The sequence below is a fragment of the Tympanuchus pallidicinctus genome, unplaced genomic scaffold (assembly GCF_026119805.1).
Source record: "Tympanuchus pallidicinctus isolate F22 unplaced genomic scaffold, pur_lepc_1.0 scaffold14, whole genome shotgun sequence".
Taxonomy (NCBI): domain Eukaryota; kingdom Metazoa; phylum Chordata; class Aves; order Galliformes; family Phasianidae; genus Tympanuchus; species Tympanuchus pallidicinctus.
This window is the reverse complement of record NW_026294659.1, coordinates 11,868,194-11,887,135: the sequence shown is the minus strand read 5'-3', so window position 1 is coordinate 11,887,135 and position 18,942 is coordinate 11,868,194. Positions and strand designations below refer to the sequence as shown.

Here is an 18,942-nt window from a genome sequence, read left to right as displayed (position 1 = left end):
GTGGGCGGGGAACGGGATGCACGGGGCTGTGGGCACGGCCAGCAGTGCTGGAGTTCAAGGAGCGTCTGGACAATGCTCTCAGACATAGGATTGGGTTTGGGTAGTGCTGTGTGGAGCCCGGAGCTGGTCTTAATGATCCCTGTTTGTCCTTTCCTACTATATGATTCTGTGATCTTGTAAGTGCATAATGCAGGGACCGTGGCACTGATGTACTCACTGATGTCCACCCTTGTTGGTCACTGCTTTGTTACCCACTTGCAAGGAGCAAAAAGGACAACATGGTCTGCATGGCTTGGTCAAGACTCATTCATCCATTTGAGGGTGGGCCACTCTGCCCCACACCGATAGCTGGCTCCACAGGCAATGGGCTTCAGAAACTGTCCAAAACTGAAGTGTCAGTATAGCAGATCTGGGGATAAAGCAATAAAAATAACAGTAGCAGATCACTAAGAGCAGACACTTTCACTTGAGAACTCTGAGGGAACAAAGACTTGAAACCGCTGACCTATTCAGTACAATACCACAATAGCTGTTGAAATGACGTGGCTCCACAGGAGCTGAAGGTGAAACGTCACATTCATTTTTAAAAAGGGCTTTTAGAGGTCATCCAGAGACCTGTGGGCTGGAGAGCTGGGCGTCCGTAAAAGGCAAATGATACAAACTGTCACAAAGAGCAGAATAGCTGGATTTGCAGATAAATGTGATACAACAAGAAGGAGTACATTCTGCAGAGCGAGAGGTCGAGTATCAGCAGCCCATTAGTATCAAGACTTGGGCAACTTGGTGCAGTCATAAGTGATCCAATTGCAAGGAGATGCAATGAGCTCAGAAAATTGAATATAAAGTTAAGAAAATGACTTCTGCGGTACACCAGCAGTAAATACAAAGCGAGTGCCACAGAGAACACCAACCTTAGCCATAAAAAAGTCCATCAGGGACTCTAAATCAACATGCCTGGCTGGAAAGCTCAGTGTCACTAAGTTTGCTGAAAACTCCAGCTCTCTGCTCAACAGTTGTCAGCAAGGCAAATAAGAGCTTTGGGGATTAGTGTAGAATGAGCAAGGAATACAAGCAAGACCACTTCTTCTGTGTTCATGCCCCAGAAACAGGGACAGCTCTGCACATTTAGAGGATGAAGAAGAATTGGTGAGGATACAGAAAACATTGCACAGAAATGTGCAGCGTTTCCATGGACAGACAAACTAAGTATAGCAGTATTCTGCTTGGTCACCTAACCTCTACAGTGATGGGATGGATACAAGAGGTCCCATCAGCTTATGAGCAGCATGCAGATGTGAACAGGAGAACTTTACTCTTTGTATCTTCTACAGCAACAGAAAGGGAGCACAAGCCAATCTGTTGGACTGCAGGCCTAATACAAAAAGTCTTTCACACCATGGAAAATTGAATGATGATACTCATTGTCACAGGACACTCTGGAGGCCAGAAATACAAAAGAATTCCAAAAAGGGTTAGCCAAATCCTTGGAGGCTTCACCCATCTGCAGCTGTTGAACACAGTGACTCAGATGCCAGTCAATTCCTTAAACTGCAGTTCACTTGCTATTGGGCTGGTAATAGCACGGAGAGATTGCACTGTACTTGCCCTTATGCTAGGAGCCTGCCTCTAAAATGAGCTGAGTAGCTGTGCTTTTGGTCTGGGGCACTGACACTGCTTAATACGTTATGTATGACATAAAATGTATATTAAGAAGCCAAAATATATTGCAGGTGATGGTCAAGTCTGTTTACCCTGTGTGAACATTTTGCCTTTGGCACACACTAATATCTGATGCCTTGGGAGAAAGGCATTTCTGTCCCAAAAATCTATCTATCGTGCCCCTGGCAGGCTGTACCAAAGACCAGCCCTTTCTTGATCTCGCACAGATGCACTGCTAAATGCATAAACCATGACAGTGGATTTTCTTTATCATTGATTTAACTGTCACCACTGAAAGTAGTTAGCAGCCATGAAATAAGCCAGCAGCCATACTTGAAGCAGTGTCCTCCTGGGGCACACATTTCCTTCTGTTAGTTCTTAAATTAATTCTCCTTCATTGCATGAGGTGTGCCTTATTCTCACTTTGCAGGATGAGTGAAACGGAAGCACCGATCGCTTTCCATCTCATGTACCAACATTTTGTGAGCTCAGCTGCTCTCCTTTCTGATACATCTCCTTTTCCAGCTGACACAGGCCAGGATCATAGAATAATAAGAATCACAGATTGGCCTGGGTTGAAAAGGACTACAATGATCATGTAGTTTCCACCCTCCTGCTATGTGCAGGGCTGCTAACCACCAGACCAGGCTGCCCAGAGCCACATCCAGCCTGGCCTTGAATGCCTCCATTCAAGGGAGCTGCATGGGGCATCCATAACCACCTTGGGCAACCTGTTCCAGTGTCACCACTCTCTGCATGAAAAACTTCCTCCTGCAGCACAGCCAGCAGGAAAGTGGTGGCTCTGGGATGGATCGTGCTTCACCTGGCAGTGGGCAGGAGGAGAGGGGCAGGGGAGCTTCTGTCTCCTGTGGCCGGATCACAATGGCACCAAAGGTCTGGGCTTGCAACTTGTGCTCGACTTGCTCTATGAAAAAGCAGCCTGTGTTTTTCACTGCTACCAGCCTGGCATCTCCTGCCAGCTCCAAGCACTTCCTTTAAACAAACAAAAACCACAGAAAACAAAACAACAAGGTTTGGTCATTCACTTTAGGGGCTGTGTTAAAGCTCCACCTGAAAGAGGGGGAACAAAACATCAATTCCAGACAAGAAAAGAGAGGAAAACACTAGGTATGGAGTTGCATTGTGAGAAATGAAGCAAAGCAGTGCAACATCTGGAGAGATATTGAGGACCAAACCAAACATGGTAAGCAGGATCAGAGTCAAATGTCAGAGGAAAGGCTGGAAGACGGTGACTAAAGCACCGAGAGTGAAACTATGTACACATGGAAACTGAGTCCAGAGTTCCACGTTTTCCTTGTTCTGATTTTCCCTGCCATTTCCAAGAAATCACGATGCTGTCAGATCCTTCTATACTCAAGGGTCAGTTATGTTGGCACAAGCTGGTGGAATTGCATTGATTTTTGTCCATTAAGAAGCAACATTCTAAGAACTCACAGAATTGCCGGGGTTTAAAATAGCCCTGAGAACCTTGTGAAAATAGCAGCTGGTGTAGTTCTTAAGCCGGGTCATAATAAAAGCAAGGCAGAAGTAATTAAAAACATCTCTGTTGTTTTTCCATAGTTGTGAAAATCCTCATTTTGGATGCAGCCATGCAGAAAACACAACCCTAGGAAAACACATGCAGAACAGCCACCTCTCTGACAGTACCTGTGAGCTTCCTAACTCTGCTTTCTCACCTCCTGAGGGAGCAGACTGATCTTCTATTTAAGTCAGGAGGTTTTTCAGTTTTAGTCTGTTGAGTGCATCCGTGCTGCAGCCTGCAAGTAGGCAGCCTGCTGCGAAGGCAATGCGGGGCACAGCCTGGCTGCAGCAGGTACCCCTGCACTTGTCTTTGCAGCTGGAAGGAGAAATGCCATCACCCCCAGAACCTCTGCTTCCCTTGCTGTAGTTTTTTCCCCCTCAGTGCCTTAATCTGGCTGAGGCCTCTTTTAGATGAAGGTGACACGGATGGATTGCTCATCTGGTAATGACTAAACTATGCTTGACCATTTTCACTCCATAGACCTCTCTAGCTGTCAGATTTTATAACCCGATTACTACAGACTTGGGTTAGATTCAGACAGATTGCCTACCAGTGAAAGGCTCAATATCCCATTATCAGATTTTTGAGCCAGCCATTCCTCTTCATTTAGTACATAATAGGAGGTGCCAGTAATGTCCTGTGGACTCAAGCTTTAAAATGAATCTTAACTACACAGAGCTGCAGTGTAGAGAGCAGCAGGAGAAAGAACTCCATCCAACCATATGCAAGACAGAGCGATTTTAAAACATTTTTTATTTAAATATTAAATAAAACACAGACTAATCATTTTGGTGTACATCTCTCATTTTAACATAAGAAATAAAATGATTGTTCAGTCATGATAAAAAATAAACTGTACATCTTAATTAAACCAATCATGTAGTGTCTTTAAATACCCTATTGCATTGCAGTCTGCAGAACAGCACTGTCAAGATATCTACAAAACAAACAAAAAAAACCACCAAAACCCAAACTTTTTAAAATGACCTCTTTCTGTTCCAGCAAGAAATCCAAAGAGGTTCTACAGCAATTGGAAAAAAAAAATACTATGAAAGTAAAGTGCTTGTCATTGCTTAGGACAGGAAACAAAAGAATCTGTGGCCTTTTGATCCATGGCATTTAAACAGAACAAATATCAAAGAGGAAAAAAAATCTGTGTTTTCAGTCTGTGCGCTACCCCTTACAAAACTGAAGGCAAAGTTGCTGCTTCTTCTCACCCTCCTCTCCAGCCATCTCCATGTTCATTTGGTTGGTTTTTTTTTTTTTTGTTATTGTTTGCTTTTGTTGTTTTTAAATCACTATAATTTAAAGTGAGACTTTGGTGTTTTCTCTGCTGCAAGGCACCGCTCATTCAGATATTCTACTCAAGCAATTTTCTCTCATGTTGAAGCTTCCAGACCACGTAGCTGCAGCAGCAAACTGGAGATGCACCAGTATAGACACACTGATACTACACACAGATAAAGAGGTTGTTTATGGAGAGCCACAGACAGAGCCACGTGACATCTTCAGCCATTCCTACTCCAATTAATCAATCTGATCAATCTTTGGCTTTTTTTTTTTAATTAAAAAACAAACAAACAAAAAAAAACCAAAAAACAGGTATCTATATTATTTGTAAATGCGTAATACTGCAGGTTGCACGAAGCCAAGGTAACTTGAAGGCACCCTGTGTCACACGAGGGAGATGGGTCCTTGAAGCATTTAGACAAAATGCAGCTATTTCCTGAATGCAACTTCCAGCTGAACTGGCTCACTGTTTGCTCACCTGCTTCCAAAGCTGGAACACCCTGCCCTACTCACTGCTGTAAGGGCATGGCTTGGGCTCCCCTCTACACCTAAGCACATCTTCTATTGACAGCAACAGAAGTCATGCTCTGCCTTGGGAGGGAGGTGGGGTTATACCAGAAACACAATAGAAGCTTATTACAAAATATAAAAAATAACTAGTGTTACATAGTTTTCTGCTTCCTATTTATATACATATACAGCATTAAAAACCATACAAAAAAAAAAAAACAAACCTACTTAATCCAAAACCTCATTTTGCTAATATGCTAAAAACAAACCAGCCAAAAACAAACACCCAAAGATTGTGCTGTTTTACTTGCTTTTAATACAGTTTTGTTCAGAAATAGCTGTACTCTGTTAAAGCAGAATTCTGTTCTAGCCTATTCCTTTTGTCTTTGTCAGAATATAATTATAACCTCAATATTGCACATTTCCCCAAGAGTCAGTTCTATTTGGACCCTGATAATGAAATGCATAAAAACATAATTAGCAGCGGAAATAACAATGTGCAGCGCTAAGAAATACCCTTCAGACAACTCTGTAGGCAATCTCCAGGAGGGCTTTTTAAAAGGAAAATGCTTCCCATCACCCCACCGGTAATAAGAGCTCGCTCCTCGGTGCCTCTGCAGGAATACAAACAAACTCAGCATTTATCAAAAGAGACCAAAAGATTATTTAGACCAACAGAATACACGCATGTGTGCATGTGCTTACACACACACACACACACACACACACACACCCCAGCCCTGCAGAACACCAGACAGTCTGTAATTTAGATCCTGATATCAAAGGATGCATTTTCAAGAGATTACTTGCTTCTGTGCTAATTAGAATGCTGTTTGGTTGTTGGCTTTTCTTTTTCTTAAAAAAAAAAAAAAAAAAGGTTTTCTAGCTGACATATCAAGCAGAAAGTTCACAGTTTTCATTTAAAGTATACATATCTGGGAGATGCGGAATGGGGATGTTGGTTCCTTTAAAACAAAATGAGTGTTAACAGGAGGAAAAAAAAAAAAACAACCCCACAAATGGCAATGCTTCCATTTTTGTCTTCTATGAATGCATAATGTTGCATGCCACTGGTTTTCTGTTTATTTTCTTTAAAAGAGGTAATCATCTTCACAAACCCATAAATGAATATTGTGAAAGAGGGAGGCTCTGGTCCCTTCTTTGAAAAGCCTCTCCCTGCTGTGTCACCACTACCGACAGCTGCTAATCTTGCATAACAGCAGAGCTGTATTGGTCTGACTTGAGTACAGTACCGAAGACTTCTTCCCCAACCACATCCCTCCCTGTCCCCACAAATGCCCCACCCATCTTCCCCCATCATTATTTTTCCTTTTAAAAAAAAAAAAAAAAAGTTTCTATTCGTATTTGTTCAGTGCAAGAATAGTAGAAGCAAAAAGACATACATATTGCTTGTTTCAGTTCTATAAAGTTGCTAGCTTTCGGAGCCAGACAGCCTCTTCACATACTTCAAAATTTATTGCTTCTGAGAGTCACTCATCCACACAACACCAGCCAGCCACGGACCTATGCATGCCATGGAACAGCGGTGCAAGTTCTTTGTAAAAAGAGCAGCGTGAGCTGTAGCAGCCAGAGCTCTCATTTGACCAGGACAAACTTCCCTAGCTGGTTGGAAGTCAAGTCCTCCATCTCACAATCCCCGTGCTGCAAAGCGACAGCGTCGTAGCTCGGAGACTGAGCAGAGAAACTCTGTTGCTGAGAGAAGGTGGTGCCGACCGGAGAGACGTTGCTGCTGATATACAGGTGAGTGTCTAGGAGGTGAGCTGCTGAGGACACCGGTGACACGCTGACACCAAAGAAATGAGGTTGGAGCAGTTGGCTGTTGCCAGCAAAGGCCAGCTCAAATGAGTTCTCTCTTTGTAGCTCTGACAACAGAAGAGAATTGGAGGCTTTGCAGGTACCTGCGTTATCAGAGGGGGGGAGGCCATTTGTCGCAGATGCTTGAGAAGTCTGGGGACAAGCTGGCTGGAGTAGCTGGTGATGCTGAAGCTGGAGTATTCTGAACAAAGTCCAAGGATGGAAGATGTTAACTCGCAATGCTAGAAAGGCTTCAAGTTTTCCTTCCTCCTATCTCCCACCCCTACCTTTACTCCCGATTCTAACTTTCCCCTTCATTTCCTCCTTTCTGAGGAATCTCACCCTACCCAGACAGTACGATTAAAGTGACTGCCATGCCAGATCAGCATGTTTTCTCTTGGTTTTTCCCCACACTGAAGCTGGAAACTACCACTAGAATTTTATCTGGCCATAATTTGGCCAGCTAATAGTAGATGTTTTATAGACAACGTATGCAGATAGACCGGATGCTCTATTTTCCATCTTGCTTCTATGGGAATGAAGAGGTGCCATTGCACACGACATTTGAGGCCACTGGACTGTGCCTCTTTTGTGGGCTGTAACTTTTCCAAATTACAAGGTCTCATTTCCTTGCCATGGGACAATTACAGGAGGCAGAGGAGGAAAGAAATAATTCCCAAACCTAACAAAGAAAAACACAGCTTGCAATGGAGAAAAGTAATGTTTTCCTCCACAGCACCAAACTGCTTCTCTGTCCAGTGACCTCCATATACTTGGACATGGAGCTTTTTAAGCGGAAACGCACGTCCTATGTTACACGTGCCAGTGCAGGAACCCACAAAGAAAGCTGAACAGTTTATCTGCTGCCACACAGCAAAGCTGAGAGGAAAGTGACCAAACTCCCCAATCCATTTTGCTGCATTTACTCCTCCTCCTTTGCCCTTAACCAAAACAACTCCAAGGAAAATAGCAAAACTCCTCCAGGTCAGCTTCTCACCTCTGCTGTTGTAGCACTTCCTCCAGAAGGTTTCTTCCCTCTCTGTTGCTCCCACTGCTGCTGTAGATGCAGGTGTTCGGCTGTGCGTGTTGGAAAGGGCTCATGGCACTCCTTGCTGCCCGAGATGAGGAGGACTGACACACCTGCCGAGCAAAGCCTTTGATTTTATTCAAGCCGAGAAACCCTTTGGCTCGAGCGTTCTTCCGCAGCTGCTGCCTAAAAGCCTTCAAGCCTGTGGGACATGAGGAGAAGAAATGCACTTTAATCCTTCTTAGCATTTGACTGAGAGCCTACTTTACAGATCAGCCTTTCTGGGCAGCTGCCTTCATTTACGTGAGCACTGCACTAGAAGAAACTGTGACCCTTCAGTTCACGTTTGCATCTCTGCCTGATGGACAGAGTAAAATTGATGTGATGGAACAGGGTTTGGGACAGCTGCACTCTTATTCAGATGGACATATACGGAGCAAAGGACAAAGCTGCTATAAAACACGATGAGCATTCCATATTTTAGGAGAAGGGTGGAGCTTGCCATCCCACTCACAGCAGCAGGAACATCTTCATGGGCATGCCGAAGCTGTATGCGACAGCCTCCCAACCTCAGCACCCTCCTCAGGAACCACAAATACATGAGGCAGAATATCCAGGCGGCCTCAGTGTAATCCCAACACAGGCAAGAAAGCTACCCTTTTCTAGTAGCAACTACAAGGGTGCTTTATTGCTGGGATATTGCAAGGAAGGAGTTACCTTGAGTTAATGAGGTATCAGATGCTCGTCTTCCTTCTTGGAAGCTGACAGGCAGGAGAGAAGCACCTCCCATGCAGCCCTGGGCTTGTAACACCGGAGCGTCAGACTGAGAAGCTAGGAAGGGTGATGTCATCCTAGCTGTGGCTGGGCTCCCCGTCATTACTTGACCTGCCAAACAGTTGCTCAGGGCCACTGAGCTGTCATTTGAAGATGAAGTAAGGCAGCTGTCTGAACTAGTTCCCTCTGTGGGGCTTGCTGAGGAGGAAATGACTATACCTGCAGAGGGGAAGGAAGGACAGAAAGAGCATTCCCAAGATGAGTACAGGAAGGAACAAACGTGACATCAGAGCATTCTGCCCACCTACACTGGCACTAATAAGCAGCTGCAAGTCAGACAGATGTCCAGCAACTTACGCTGTCACAGGGCCTGACTCCAGTACATGGTCACTGACAAATAACCTATGTTGGGCTCCTGCCCAGCTGGCAGAGCTCTGCCAATAATTCTCAGACATGCAACATTTTCTAGCACAAAAGTTCCAACATAAGATATTTCTTTTGTGAGCATTTTTGTTTGCTTATTTAGTTCAAGGAGTCTGGATGTGTACCCAATACAGTTAGATACAGTTAGCCATGACATTTTTTTCCCCCAAGTCAAGCATACACACCATACACACAGTAAAACAGTGGAAACAAACAGAGAAGATTTATGTCCTGCTTGTGAGAATGCCCCCTCTGAAAGATCTAGATGAAATATAACAATACTGTGTCTCCTCCTGAAGGGCCACGCTTATTTATGGGAAGTCAGAACTAGAGGGGGCAGAGTAGAGACCTCTTCTCTGGGTTTTCCTACTTCAGTCAAGTTAAAATCAGCACATACCCTCAGGAATTTTTCTGCTATGGCACACCTTCTCCATCATTCTCCTCTAACTAAGGACAACCGTCATTGCTCCCAGACTTACATGGAGGGGCATGCTGATAGAAGTGAGTGACTTCAGCCAGCGTGTGCCTCCGGCTGGTGTTGCTAGGGATGCGGATGGGGTGGTCGTACGCCTTAATTTCATCTTCCAGCTCTTTCTCTTGCCTCACTTCTTCACTAATGGTGGTCTCCAAAAGGCTGCTGGGGGAGATGGAGCGATTTCGAAACAGCCCGTTGAAGTTGGGATCCACAGGAAAAAACACAGGCTGCAAAACATGTCAATTCAGAGATTTATTTTCTCTATGTTTTGATGCTCTTCAGAGCCCTGTGGTGTGTCCTCAGAAGGTGTACTGTTTGAGAAGCTACTACAACACCATGCCCAAGTGCCAAAGGATTCAAGGGAGAGAACAACTATCACGACCTCTATCTTTTTAAAAATCAACAGAACAATTTAAAAATAAACAAAAAACCCACAACAGAAGAGGCGGTTACACACAGTTCAGCTTAGAACACCCACCTGTAATGGATTATTCACATCACAGTCCATTTCTGCCTGCAAAGATGGTTGAATCAGACTCTGAGGCTGCTGGTAAAGCAGAGATGATCGCAGGGTTTCATTAGTGAGACTGTCCTGAGGCATCTGAAGGCAGAGAGAGATGCACAGTAGCCATCACATACACTGCTGTTCCACGCGATTCTTCAAATATTGTAGGTTCAAGGAATTTTAGAGACACCTTCCGTGCCAGCCTTCTCCATGCACTTTCTATCAAAATTAACAAAGCTACTCTTTCAGTGCCAACACAAACACAAAGTACTTCTCCTAAGTCAGACTATTAAACCGCCAGGACAATTTGAAAAGGCACCCAAGCACAATTAAAAGGGGGTAGGGGCTAGGAAAAGTCAGAAGAAATACACAAACTGAATCATGGAGTATTTCTGAGGATCCTACCGGGCATATAACAAAAGAGTAACTGATCCGTGCCTGAGAAGGCAAATTTCCACGAGAAGCCTGAGAATCTGGCTCATTACTGACTTGTACCAGAGGCAAACTATTCTCTGGATCATGCTCTACAGACAGTTAGTACTCAATCAATCAGCATCCTGCTGAAGAATAGTAGCCTGTCCTATCAAAGGACACAATCGGCTCTCAGAAGCCTCAAAGCTGCAATCTTTTCTGCCATAGAAAGTGGCAGAAAAGAACCCACAGATACACCCTCCCAGGTAAACAATGTCCTTCCTTACCTCAGCATTGCTGATCTCGGAGCTCCTTGGCCTTTGATGACGGCCAGTTGCTGGACGACTCGATAGCTGGCTGCTTCGATACTCCTTGAGGCGCTCCAAGAGCAGGTAATAAATGGCAGCAAAGTGGTTGTAGCTGCTGTTCTGTAAAGACTAGAATACAAAGAACCCCAGTTACACATAACTCAAGATACGCAGCCACAACTCATTATTAAGACTTCGTAATTGTGTACTCAAAAAAACAAGTAAAAACTCAGAAGGGCAGTGAAGATTCTACTACGCTGTGAAACTGCATCAAGGCTAGTCACTGAACAATATACATGACTGCACCACTGGCATTCTGGTAGTCACTGAAAACACTTTGGAAGGACAAGCTCCGCTCACCTCAACAGTTCTCTGCCTGTCAATGCCAAGCGTTTGCATGATCCCAAGGACCTGCTCATTGTAGTCACCCAGGTTGGAGTTGTAGTTTTGCATGGAGAAGGACAAGGACTGTTGCTGTCGAAGGGATGGGTCAGCTTGCATCCACTTGTGCTGCTTTATTTGGGAAATGGTTATTCGCTTTGTCGGGTCTACGACTAACATCCGTCGGATTAGTGTTTCACAGTCTAGATGACAAAGATAAACTCATGAGCAAGGAATAAAAAGGCCAGTTCAGACCCAGGCATTTGCTAAGAAACTTTCCCACCACCAGGATTTGACGCCTGTGAAAACAGGAATTAAAAGTTTTCTGAACAGCTGATGCAGAGTCTGACTGCTAAATATCCAAACCAGCACAAGAGCAGTACATATTTCATAGAAGCAACGTGTCACTGAACAAAATGGCACTGTATTGGCTAAAAGTAGGTTTCAGTTTGCCCTCTACCTTGCAAGGGGGCTAATTTTGAGTGGATGTAGGTTTAACTATGGTACATCCACTTGAAATAGGTTAGGATTTACAAAGAACTACTGTACATGTTAAAATATGAACTCCTGGTCCAAGCATACTGCTTATTTGTTTACTGCCAGGGAATTAAAGCCATTCATAGCTAAGACTGATCAAGATCAGACTTTAGAAGATATTATTCCATTGAAGAGAGGCATATTCATTTGTTTTCAAATCCTAATTGGAGAGAGCTGATAATACCTCTCAGCTCCTCTTTCTCACCGGACTGTCCAAGTGCAAGCATTCAAGAAACAGTGCTAAGCTTCACTATTTCTGCTCTCTTTGGCAGCAAAGCCATACTGAAACGTACCCTTTCTGCATAGTTTGAATATCTCAGAACTACACCCACCTCAGCATTGCAGGCTAGTCTCATTAAAAGCTTGTTTTCTCTCTTTTGTGAGTGATTGTTTCTACAGCCAGGGCTTCAATTTTTGTAATCTAAAGCAATACTCTTAAGAAATGAAATGAGAGCTTTTTAGATACACCATAAAGTAGACCTCAGAAAAAGAAACCACCTACAATCAGCCCCTGATCTTAAGTGCTGCCCTACAGAAATTACTGGACACAAAGACAAGGTGATTGCCAGCTGCAGAACCATCTGGACACTGCCTCAAGAAAGAACAGGACAGCTATTCCTTTACTCTCAGTTCCTTTTCTAACATTAAGAATCTGAAAACAAAGTACCTTCAGACATGAAGTATGGGATGCGGAACCGCCCCTCTAGCACTCTTTGCCTCAGAGTTGGTAAATTGGGTCCATCAAAAGGCAGAGAACCACAGACAAGGACATAGAGCACCACTCCAAGGCTCTGTCAACAGAGAACAGCACAGAGTATGAGTGATTCCAATAGAAACAACGGTTTTCAAAGCTCACAGTCCATAGCAAAGTGTGAAACGGAATTCCAAAGGAATATCACACTCACCCATATGTCAAGGTGAGGTCCTTCATACTCCTTGCCTTCAAAAACTTCTGGAGCTGCATAGGGTGGGCTTCCACACCACGTGGAGAGTGGCTCTCCTGACTTGTAGAAGTTTCCAAAGCCAAAGTCTGGAAGGAAAGTAGAAGTCTGGTGTAAGACATTATTCAGCCACATGCAAACTGTTTAGAAGTAGCAGAAAACAGAGGGAAGGAAGCAGGTGTTTTGCTTTGCTTTCTGCATACCTATTTGAGCTATTCTCTTTTGTCTAGAGGATATATTCAGAGAAATATCAGTAACGTTCACTTTCAGTTACTCCAAATACATTTATGAGATTATGCTAAGGAGGCTGAATTTGACCACATGCCTAACGCCATTTATAGAGTAACCAGGCATTTCTCATTACCTGCTAATTTGATATTCATGTTAGCATCTAGCAGAAGGTTCTCTGTTTTGAGATCCCTGTGCACTATGTGGTGGCTGTGACAGTATTCCACTGCTGAAAGAATCTGCCAGAACTTCTTCCGCGCTTCGCTTTCGCTCAAGTGCCCATTGGAGGTCAGATGATCTGCAAGACAAGAGAGTCACAAGAGTTAGAAATACCTGAAAAATGATTCTGTAGTCTTCCAGATGCTGCACTTGCTGTTTGACAGCTGACAACAGCGACTCTGGGTTTTTAATCCAAACAGATATTGCTCAGGAATGACAACAACATGGTCACCAGCTCTAAATCTAAAGAACTGCAAGGTATTGCCATGAGAACTTACCAAACATTTCTCCATTCTTAGCGAACTCAGTAACAATGTAAAGCATGTCCTTTGTCTCCATAACCTGCCAAGACACGAGAGGACATGCTTAAAGAAACACAGACCTCTGCAGTTACTTTCATTTCCCTAAAACTGTTCTCAGATATATTGGTTCAGTTATTTTTTTGCCACAGTAGCTGGCAGTAAAGACATCTAATTTTGCATTGCAGTGTTCCTTCCTAGCAAACTGGTAATGAAAAAGATAACCAATCAATGCTTCTGTGCCTACAACATACAATGGCTTCCCGTGGTATTGTTCCTCTTACCATTATGATGCCACGTAATCTCCATAAGATAATTGACGAGCATTTCATGATTTTATATACTTCCCTGAATTCCCTTTTTGGTTAAAATATGCATATGCAGGTTTCCAACTCATTGGACTTATTTTGAACACACAAGGACACAAAGCTCACTTAAAGCCATCTTTGTTTCACACCTAGCATGCACTCAGATCAGGAGATACCTGCAACTCGGACAATCAACAAGTGTTACCAAACACCCCACTCCCATTTGGTGCTGGCTGGGGGCACAGCAAGCCTCCCATGCGAGTGAAAAAAGGTTGTTGTTGGTGTTACTGCAGTGCTTGAGGCACATCAACAGCTATCACTGGGCTATTCAACATTCAACTACCAACCCCGTGCAAATCCATGCAAAACAGTAATTGTCAGAGGAAGCTGACACATCTTTGGAGGAAAAAAAAAGAAAAGCAAAACTAAACCCAAACAAAACTGAGCATTTTGGAATTCATCTTCATTTACTAAGCCACATCACTTAAATGTCACATTTCAGCTTTCAGAAATATAACCTTTCCCTGGAATAGGACTCACAGGGAATCAATATTTTGTTTGGGAAGCAGGAGGCTCGCAACATATTAACAATCAAACAAGAGCCGATACTACTTCAAAGGCTGCAATTTCCAGCTTCCTAACACATAACCTTTTTTGGATACTCTTGTCCTTCCCTCTACAAGTACACACAGACACAAAATGAAAACAAACAAGAAGGGAGCAAAGGAAGAGAGGTTCCCAGTTTAAAAAACCGAAGGAAAGTGTTCTGGGATAAATGCCAGCTGGATGAAATTAAGACGCCGTGCTGAAACTAAAACAATGATGAAATAATACAAGAACACACACCCTATGTTGGTATGTCATCTAATTCCATCCCTGCTTCTCAGCCTCCACCAAACAGGTAAAGCATCAGTTACAGCAACAAAGAGAAGAAAACTTTGCTGAAAAGAAATTATGGTCCACTACCAACGTCATTTGCTCAATCAAGTGAAGTGGTTCAACTAGATGGAATTTAACCTGCTTTTTTAACAGCTTCCAAACAGTATTTTCACCCACATCATTCCACCGAAATGAAATCAACAGAACTGTTAGAATGTTTTGGTATATCCTATGGGCAGCAATGACGTCAGACGGCAACGCAAAAATCATTTTTGTTCGGATGGTTTAATACTGTAAACAGCAAAGCAATTCACGCGTGTCAAGGTGTTGAAAAACAATGCCTTGCCTAAACACCTGTTCTACAGGCTCCTCAGCCTTACACGTTTCAAGCAAGGAGAATGTTAATTAAGCCAACCAACCCAACGGTAAGATAACAGCTTGACAGTTGTGCGTACAACAGCGCACACAATTTCAGACCTGCTGCTTCATTTCTTAATCCATTCCTCTCCCCCTCTGTCCTTCTGGCCAGGTGCAGAAAGACCGTGATGCCTCATCTTCTTAAATCCGCATGGCGTTATTTAAGATGATTAAGAGGAACATACACCAAACGCTAATTGGATCAAAGACTCCAAATTTGCAAGGCAGCCCTCGCTCACTGGGCAGCTGCCACTCTGCCTGCTGCACCACACATTTGTGCAGAAGCTTACTTTTACTGTTCTAATACCCTCCAAAAGGCAAAAGCAAAAGCACAGAAACTGAATGAATCCAAATCAGAACTCAACACCTTGAAACTCCACAAAGGAAAAGATCTTTTAAACTTATTTTCAAAACTATGCGAACTGGAACAGAATAACCCAAACGGGTCATTTCCTCATATATTCTACAATATCGATATTTCCAAGTCTTTTCTTTTTGAGTTTATTCACTGCTGAATTTGCTTTCACTTATGGCAAGCCCAGCTTTTGTGCCTGCTACTCTGCTGCCCTTAGAGAGTTTAAGTCCTCCTCATATCAAAAGCACGCGAGAAGTCCCAGTCTTCCAAACATACAGAAGAGGAGCTTGGAAGGCAAGTTAACTCTACAAGTTCTGACAACCTGTTCCTTGATCTGAAACAAACTTCAGTCTTTTTTCATTGTTCTGTAAAGAAACTGACAAGCGTACCAGAATGATAACTTTAAATGAACAAAACCCCCACTGTAAATGAACTTTAGTCTCCAAAAACTCTTTCAGTTCACATTCTTGCTGCAAACACTTCATGCAAAGCCAAATGCAAGAGGACAGGCATATCTCATCTGCATGCCGTGCTTCAAAGCTGACCTCTTACCTGATAGAGTTTGATAATGTGGGGGTGATTCAAAAGCTTCATTATCTGCACTTCTCTATAAATCTTCTCCAGATTGCTGGGGTCTAACCTTGTTTTGTCTATTATTTTTATCGCGACCTGCAGGTTAAAAAAAAAATAACAGTAATCACATCAAACAGCTGCTGGCATTACAAAGAAGGTACGCTTCTTATGATGGGGAGAGAAAGAGCACGACCCCAAAACACCACACGCAAAACCACGCACAAGCTCACAGCGCGCACGTAAGGTGGACTTTAGATACGGTCTGGCCAAAGCTGATGGTGTTTTCCCGAGCTGCTCCAATCGCATGCAACACAACGAAGGGAACTACGGAAGGGCAGCGCTGGATGGAATTCGGTAAATCTTTTAATCCAGCGAAAAACACGTTCTTGTAAGGGAGTATTTATTTTTTTTTTCTAGGAGAGGGCGATAGGGACACGCAGTGCTACACCGCTGCTGCACGGCCGCGGGGAAACGCTCTGCAAACGAACACGGCGAGTTCTTTGTTCTTGGAGCGAAGCAACGGGACGGAGCGGTCCCGCGGGGAGCCAACGGGGGACTCCAACACCTTCGTGGGACCCTCTTGACACGTGCAAAGCCTTCAGGGGGTGCGAAGGTTCCCGCGGCTGGGACTCGCAGAGAGGGAGGCACTCGGCAGCGCTCTGCGGACGGCGGGCTCCGCTTTATTTCTACGCTACATCTATAGGTAAAGAGGAGAGAAACCCTCCAGCTCGGCCCCGTACCCACCTGCGTCTTGGTCACCCTGTGGCGGGCCAGCTTCACCACGGCGAAGTTGCCTTTCCCCAGGGTCCTCTCGATATCGTAGAAGCCGACCCGCAGGGGCCGCGGCTGGGCTGCGCTGGAAGCCGGCACTGAGGCGTACTCTGACATGATCACCATGGTTCAGGCGGGCGGCGGGCGACAGGGCACCGCGCCGCGACTCACCACGGCGGCGGCAGCATCGGCGCCGCCCCCGGGCGCTCGCAGCTCGCACGGGGACGGCGCGGCGGATCCCCCGGAGCCCAGCTCTTCCCCTTCGGCCTCGGGCGGCCGCTCCGCAACCGCCTCTACCTGGCGGGCTCTCTGTCGCCGCCGCGATGCCGGTGGCGGGGTATGAGCGAGTGAGTGAGTGAGTGAGCGAGTGAGTGAAGGAGGGAGGGAGGGAGGGAAGGAGAGAGGGAGGAGGGAGCGTGCGCCGGGGGGCGGGAGGGCGGGAGCACGCGGGATGTCCCCCCGCCCCTCCGCCCCTCTCTCCGCCGCGCGGGGCCCCGCCCACCGCCGAAAGCCGAGAGCGGGGCCCATTGACGTCACTTTGACGCCAGAGAGACGCGCGCCCAGGCGCGAGGCTGAAGGAGAGCGAGACACCGCGCCGTTGCCAAGGAACGGGCGGCGCTGACGCGCGCGCTGATGGAGCCGTCGCCCCGGCGACGGGGGGGCGGTGACGTCAGGGCGGAGGGAGGCAGGGAGGGGGCACCTGGGTCTCCCGCACCCCCACCCCGTCCCCGCCCGAGGAGGGGGAGGAGGGGGGAAACGACTCCCTGCGCTCACGTGACGCCCTCCCGTCTCCCGCCGGGGTCGCCCCCTGCCGGCGCGCGCCTCGGCAGCCGTTAACCGCCTCCCCTCAGCGCCTCCCCTCCGCGCCCGCGATGCCGTGCCCGGAGCTCGACGGAGGCGGCGCCCCGTCTGGGGACCGGGACTCACGGGGGTGCCGTTCGCGGCTCTTTGGGAAAAATGTGGGTCCCCCGGCTGGGCACCAGCACGGAGGATGAAATGAAACAAAGAGCCCCTCCGTCTGCAGTCCTCTGGCCGATTATCGGCGCGGGCTGCCCAGGGAGGTGGCGGAGTCACCGTCCTTGGTAGCTTTCAGGATAGATGTGGCACTGAGTGACGCGGCTCAGAGCGCTCACAAGCACGGGCTGACAGTTGGACTGAATGGTCTTCAAGAACTTCCCAGCTGTAATGATTCTGTGATCTGATACACCTGCAGGGCTGTCATCTAGGAACAAAACTTGGGAAGTGATTGCTTCTGCACGCTGAGGCTGTTCAAGGTTAAAACTGGACATCCAAAGACATTCCCCTCAAGGTCCATTGCCAGGCGCTGAGTGGCAGATATACTCTGTTAGAGCAAGTAGACGTTCTCTCTGCACACACATAGTGACCAAACTTTGTTCATTACCACTCAAATTCCAGCTTCACCCTGAAAATAAGTCTTGACTGGTGCCTGCCTGATCAACAGACGTTGATAACATCTGTTATTCAACTTAATCTTGGTGAGAGTCAGCCTAGGATGTTCTTAGAGAAGTAGTGCTCCAGCTAGTGACTGGACCATACTGTCTTCTACGCACTCCATCCTGGTGCATTCACTAGGGGCTCCCAATGCCACCTGGACTTGATGAGCTTGGAGGTCTTTTCTGACCTTAATGATTCCATGACTACGAGCGGACATAGTGGTGATAGGTTGGATAGATTATCTTAGAGGTCTTTTCCAACCTTAGTGAATCTATAATTCTATGGTCTCCTGGCCAGAATATAGTTTGTCTTAGTCTGAAGTCTTAGTCTGATCACCACCCTCAGTGGCATTCAGGACAAGTATGCCGGTCTTCCATCCAGAGGCAACTGGATCTGTCAGGCTTCTTGAAATAAAAAGATGCACAGCATGGCTGCAATCAACATGATGGTTTTCACCTCTAGCTGATGATTTTCTGGAACTCGTGATGAGAGATGGAGAGATGATGGTTCTCCACTCCATGAGTGATGTACAGAGAGCTCAGGAGGGACTCACCTGAAGGACAAAAATGAATTTATCGTCAGGTTTTATTTATGGGTTTATTTTGTTTTGTTTTGTTTTTAATTTACACTATGAAAATCCAGGGAGAAAAATGTGGTGGTGAGCTGCGTGTCATAAACATCCATGGGAGAGATCCAGCAGGACGTTTTAGTGAAGCAAACAGGATTTTGTCTGCTTCTCTTTTCTAATGAATTATGTATATGTATGCAGCACCAGTGAGGAAGCACCTCAAGTACTGTTTTCAATACTGTTACTGTTTTTGGGCCCCTCACTACAAGAA

At 45.6% G+C, this 18,942-nt stretch overlaps 1 protein-coding gene across 1 annotated transcript; it reads right to left on the bottom strand.

Moving 5' to 3' along the window:
• Positions 1-5,869: 5,869 nt before the first annotated feature.
• On the bottom strand, positions 5,870-17,017 carry SIK1 (salt inducible kinase 1). The gene is made up of 13 exons (XM_052674236.1): positions 16,622-17,017; positions 15,857-15,973; positions 13,325-13,388; positions 12,964-13,125; positions 12,564-12,688; positions 12,326-12,449; positions 11,101-11,324; positions 10,720-10,869; positions 9,995-10,117; positions 9,521-9,743; positions 8,562-8,837; positions 7,815-8,046; positions 5,870-7,019 (listed from the first exon to the last, which is right to left on the bottom strand). The coding sequence occupies exons 1-13, from the start codon at positions 16,772-16,774 to the stop codon at positions 6,599-6,601; spliced, it is 2,394 nt and encodes a 797-aa protein (XP_052530196.1). The 5' UTR covers positions 16,775-17,017; the 3' UTR covers positions 5,870-6,598.
• Positions 17,018-18,942: the final 1,925 nt, after the last annotated feature.

What these genes read in the sequence shown, in the direction of transcription:
- SIK1 (XM_052674236.1), bottom strand. Translation starts at nt 16,774, where the DNA reads ATGGTGATCATGTCAGAGTACGCCTCAGTGCCGGCTTCCAGCGCAGCC. An exon ending in TAAGAATGGAGAAATGTTTG is followed by an intron (nt 13,126 to 13,324) that starts GTAAGTTCTCAT and finishes CTTGTCTTGCAG; the next exon opens with ATCATCTGACCTCCAATGGG. An exon ending in ACAGGCAGAGAACTGTTGAG is followed by an intron (nt 10,870 to 11,100) that starts GTGAGCGGAGCT and finishes TTTGTATTCTAG; the next exon opens with TCTTTACAGAACAGCAGCTA.